At 52.6% G+C, this 5,693-nt stretch overlaps 1 protein-coding gene across 1 annotated transcript; it reads right to left on the bottom strand.

The window, feature by feature from the left end:
• Positions 1–2,035: 2,035 nt before the first annotated feature.
• LOC147985108 (uncharacterized) lies at positions 2,036–4,719 on the bottom strand. Its single transcript, XM_087541412.1, has 2 exons — positions 4,490–4,719; positions 2,036–2,687 (listed from the first exon to the last, which is right to left on the bottom strand). The coding sequence occupies exons 1-2, from the start codon at positions 4,717–4,719 to the stop codon at positions 2,036–2,038; spliced, it is 882 nt and encodes a 293-aa protein (XP_087397538.1).
• Positions 4,720–5,693: the final 974 nt, after the last annotated feature.

The following is a 5,693-nucleotide window of genomic DNA, read 5'->3' as shown; positions in this document are numbered from 1 at the left end:
ATATAAAAAATACTCAGCGGAAGAAACTCACCAGGGTGCCACACCCTGCCCACGAGGGTGGGGGGCGCGCCCTACCCCCCTGGGCGCGCCCCCTATACCTCGTGGGCCCCTGGTGGCCCTCCGGTGGACATCTTCTGCTATATGGAGTCTTTCGATGGGAAAAAATTCATAAGCCATCTTCTTGGACGGAACTCCGCCGCCACGAGGCGGAACCTTGGCGGAATCAATCTAGGGCTCTGGCGGAGCTGTTCTGCCCGGGAAACTTCCCTCCCGGAGGGGAAAATCATCGCCATCGTCTTCACCAATGCTCCTCTCATCGGGAGAGGGCAATCTCCATCAACATCTTCATCAGCACCATATCATCTCAAAACCCTAGTTCATCTCTTGTATCCAATTCTTGTCTCCAAGTCCGGGATTGGTGCTAGTAGGTTGCTAGTAGTGTTAATTACTCCTTGTAGTTGATGCTAGTTGGTTTAATTGGTGGAAGATCATATGTTCAGATCCTATATGCATATTAATACCCCTCTGATTATGCACATGTTTATGCTTTGTGAGTAGTTACTTTTGTTCCTGAGGACATGGGAGAAGTCTTGCTATTAGTAGTCATGTGAATTTGGTATTCGTTCGATATTTTGATGAGATGTATGTTGTCTCTCCTCTAGTGGTTTTATGTGAACGTCGACTACACATAACTTCACCATTATTTGGGCCTAGAGGAAGGCATTGGGAAGTAATAAGTAGATGATGGGTTGCTAGAGTGACAGAAGCTTAAGCCCTAGTTTATGCGTTGCTTCGTAAGGGGCTGATTTGGATCCATATGTTTCATGCTATGGTTAGGTTTACCTTAATACTTTTTTTGTATTTGCGGATGCTTGCAATAGAGATTAATCATATGTGGGATGCTCGTCCAAGTAAGGGCAGCACCCAAGCACCGGTCCACCCACATACCAAATTATCAAAGTACCGAACGCGAATCATATGAACGTGATGAAAACTAGCTTGACGATATTCCCATGTGTCCTCGGGAGCACTTTACATCTTATAAGAGTTTGTCCAGGCTTGTCCTTTGCTACAAAAAGGATTGGGCCACCTTGCTGCACCTTATTTACTTTTGTTACCTGTTGCTCGTTACAAATTATCCTATCACGAAACTATCTACTACCACTTATTTCAGTACTTGCTGAGAATACCTTGCTGGAAACCGCTTATCATTTCCTTCTACTCCTCGTTGGGTTCGACACTCTTACTTATCCAAAGGAATACGATAGATCCCCTATACTTGTGGGTCATGAGCTGACTCTGCTGGTAGATGGTGGACCGGCTGAGTGCCAACAGCCGGCCCTCTTCCAGCAGATCGACGCCGTCTTCTCATGCTTCTTTCGCCTCCTCCTCGGTGTACATGGTGACTCGAGGGGAGTCGAACTCTATATCTGTCGGGATGACGGCTTTAGCGCCGTAGACGAGGAAGAAAGGCGTGAAGCCGGTTGACTTGTTCAGAGTTGTGCGCAGGTTCTAGAGGATGGCCGAAAGCTCATCGAGCCAATAGCCAGCCGACCGCTCCAGAGGCTCGACCAGTCGGGGCTTGATGCCTGACAAAATGAGGCCGTTTGCTCGCTCCACCTGGCCGTTTGACTGCGGATGGGCAACGGACGCTAGGTCCAGTCGGATGCCCTGCATCGCGCAGAAATGGGCCAAGGCACATTTGGCAAAGTTTGTGCATTGTCGGCGATGATGCTGTGTGGTATGCCATACCGGATGGTCATGTCGGTGATGAAAGTCACAGCAGTCGGACCATTCAACTTCTTGATTGGTTTTGCTTCTATCCACTTGGTGAACTTGTCCACTGCGACAAGCAGATGAGTCACGCTGCCGCGTGCTATCTTGAATGGTCCCACCATGTCCAGGCCCCGGACGGCAAAGGTCCAGGCAATGGGGATGGTCTTGAGTGGAGAAGCCGGCTAATGCGGCTTGGAGCGGAACTTCTGGCACCCTTTGCATTTCTGGACCAATTCTTTGGCGTCTTCTAGAGCAGTCGCTAGAAAAAATCGTGGTGGAAAGCTTTGGCCACAAGTGCTCTTGAAGCTGCGTGGTGACCACACTCGCCTTGATGGACATATTTTAGGATTGCTTGGCCTTGCTCTGGCTCCACGCAGCGCTGATAAACACCAGTGACACTGTGCCTCACAAGTTCTCTGTTGACGATGGTGTAAGCTGCTGCCCGACGTTGTACTTGTCGGGCCGAGATCTCATCAGTCATCAGCTCTTTGTTCACCAGAAAGTTCAGGATGGGCTGCGCCCATGAAGGTGCTGCTATTTCTTTGACTGCCAGGGCTGCAACTTGCATGAGGGCGGTTGGGCCGGGAGGCGGCGGGTTGGAGTCGGCTGCCGCTTGCTGAATTGATGAAGTCCCCGGGCCGACTGCTGTAGTCCCCGGGCCAGGTTCTGAAGTCTCCGGGCCGGGTGCGACTGCTGCAGTCCCCAGGTCACCTGCCGAATTCCTCGTGCCGGCTGCTGGGGTCCTCAAGTCAGATCTGACTGCTTCAGGAGGGGCCGGCACAAAGATGGAATCCGACTCTAGCAATGGCTTGACAGACGGCTTGATGAGGCGTTGCAGGGCGACACCGGCTAGTATTGCTTGCCGGGTGGAGCCGATACGTGCCAAGGCGTCAGCTTGCTCATTATCATTTCTTGGCACATGGAGGAACTCGCACCCCTCAAAGTAACCATTGAGATGCTAGACAAGGAAGTGGTAGCTCGCCATGTTTGCATCCTTGGCGTCCCGGTCGCCTGACGACTGCTGGACCACCAAGTTGGAATCACCATAGCACAGGATCCGGCGAATGCCGAGTTCCTTGGCAAGCCGGAGCCCGTGAATGAGTGCTTCATACTCGGCAACGTTATTGGAGGCGGCAAAGTGGATTTGTAGCACATATCTTAGCTTGTCGCCTTTGGGAGAGGTGAGGACGATGCCGGCTCCCAAACCGGTGCACATCTTGGAACCATCAAAGTGCATCCACCAATGGGTGGAGTCTGGCGTTGGCGGCAGGTACTGGGTCTCGGCCCAGTCGACAAGGAAGTCGGCCAGTGCTTGTGACTTGACAACGGTGCGAGGCTGCTAGTAGATGGTGTAGGGGGGCAAATATATGGCCCATTTGGCCACTTGGCCCGAAGCATCTCGGCTTCCAATGATCTCGGCAATAGGAGCAGTGCAGACAATAGTGATTGGGTGCTCCTGGAAGTATGACTTCAGCTTCTTGGCGGCGAAGTGTATGCCGTAGCACATCTTCTGGTAGTGCGGGTAGTTCTGCTTGGAGGAGGACAATACTTCACTCAGGTAATACACCGGCCTCTGGACCAGTACTGCTTTGCCTTCTTCCTTGCGTTCCACAACTATGACTATGCTGACCACCCGGCTGGTGGCGGCGATGTAGAGGAGCATGGGCTCTTTAGGAGCCAGAGCCGCCAGGACAGGCGGAGTGGTCAACATCTTCTTCATCTGGAGAAAAGCTTCATCCGCCTTGTCATTCCACTTGAAAAAAGTGGTCTTCTTCATGAGTTGGTATAGAGGAAGAGCCTTCTCGCCCAGCCGACTGATGAAACGGCTGATGGATGCCAAACAACCGGTAAATTTTTGCACATCCGGCAGTCTGGTGGGCACCTCCATCCTCTCGATGGCCTTGATCTTCACAGGGTTGCATTCTATGCTGCGCTCTGAGACCAGGAAGCCAAGAAGCTGGCCGGTAGGTACCCCGAAAATGCATTTCTCCGGGTTGAGCTTGATCTGGAATCGGCGCAAGTTTTCAAAGGTCTCCTTGAGGTCTTCTAGCAACGTCCCATGCTTCTCCGTCTTCACCACAACATCGTCCACATAGACGTGGGTGTTTCTGCCGAGTTGCTTGAGGAGACACTTCTACATGCAACGCTGAAACGTGGCGACGACAGTGCTCAAGCCGAACGTCATGGTCAGGTAAGAGAAGGCTCCGAATGGTGTGATGAATGCGGTCTTCAGCCTGTCGGCCGAGTTTAGCTTGATCTGGTGATACCCTGAGTATGCATCCAAAAAGCTCAACAGCTCGCATCCGGCTGTGGAGTCAATCACTTGGTCGATTCTTGCAAAATAAAATGGTCTTTGGGGCAAGTTTTGTTGAGGCTGGTATAATCAATACACATGGGCCACTGCTTATTCTTCTTCAGCACTAGTACTGGGTTGGCTAACCATTCTGGAAAGAACACTTCCATGATGAAGCCAGCTGCTAGAAGTCGGGCTATCTCTTCTCCAACAACTCTCCTCTTCTCTTTCGACAGGCGGCGCAAGGGCTGCCTAACTGGCTTGGCATCAGACTGGACATGTAGCTTGTGCTCAGCAAATTCCGTCGGAACACCCGGCATGTCCTTGGGAGACCATGCAAAGATATCCCGATTCTCATGGAGGAAATCGACGAGCTCGCCTTCGTATTTGCTGTCAAGGTTCGCACCTATGACTGCGTGCCTCTCCGGGTACTCCGGGTCCAAGGGTATCTTCTTCGTCTCCTTCGCCGGCTTGAACGAGGCCTCAACTACTGACTCCTTGGGGTTGGGTGACATTTCTGGCTGCTTGCCGGCCATCGCCACAACCCGGTCAAGGTGCCGCTTCTCAGTCACGATCACAAGGGACTCGGCTAACCGGGTGCTCTCTGCCGCACAGGCGAACGACTTCTTGTAGTCTCCTGCTATGGTCATGATTCCCTTGGAGCTCGGCATCTTCATCTTTAGGTAAGCATAGTGGGGGACCGCCATGAACTTGGCCAGGGCAGGACGGCCAAGCAATTCATGATAGGGGCTCTCAAGGTCCACCACCTCAAACCAGACTGGCTCTCAGCGGAAATGATTTTTGTCCCCGAAGAGGACACCTATCTGAGTCTTGCTGATTGGTGAGCAAGAAAGGCCTGGAACTATGCCATGGCAAACAGTCCGGCTGGGCTGAAGATGTCTCTGCTTGATTCCCAACTTCTCCATGGTATCTTTGTACATGATGTTGATGTTGCTACCACCATCTATCAGAACTCGGGATAAGCGAGCAGCTCACCTCTTCGTGGCAAAGGTGGCATCCAACACTAGAGGATAAGAGCCAGGACTGGGCATCACCTCCAGGTGGTTGGCTCTGCTCCAGCTGATGGGCTTCTCAGACCAATGCATGAACTCGGGGATCTCTAATGCTACTGCATTTACTTCTTGCTGTCGCCGCCGCCTGCTATTCTTATCGTCGGCCACGCTGGTGAACACAACATAGGCTCCATGTTCTTCAGGGGTATTCATCTTGTATGGCACCTACTGGTCGGACCGCCGGCTGCTCAGGAGGAGGCAGTGAGCCAGCAGGTGGAGCAGGCGGGAGTCCATCACCTTTGGCGATCCTGGTGAGCCAGTGACATTTCCGAGTGGTATGGTTGGACGGTTTCACGCCGCTGTGGAATTTGCAGGGCGCATCGAGAGTCTGGTCGTATGAGAAGGCAGGCAACCAGTTGGTCTTGCCACCCTTCTGATGCTTGGGTGGAGGCTGCCCTTTCGGCTACCGATCTTCAACTGTTGCCACCTGCTGGCTGGTGGAAGCCGACAGCGTGGCCTTTCGCTTGTTGTCATTCGGTTGCTAGCGCCGACTGGTATCGCCAGCCAGAGTCCGAGGAGCTTGAGGAGCCACTTTGCCAGATGTGTCGACT

This window comes from Triticum urartu, chromosome 2A, assembly GCF_056163025.1.
Source record: "Triticum urartu cultivar PI428250 chromosome 2A, HENAU_Tu73, whole genome shotgun sequence".
In the NCBI taxonomy this organism is placed as follows: Eukaryota; Viridiplantae; Streptophyta; class Magnoliopsida; order Poales; family Poaceae; genus Triticum; species Triticum urartu.
This window is presented reverse-complemented; position numbering and strand designations above follow the sequence as displayed.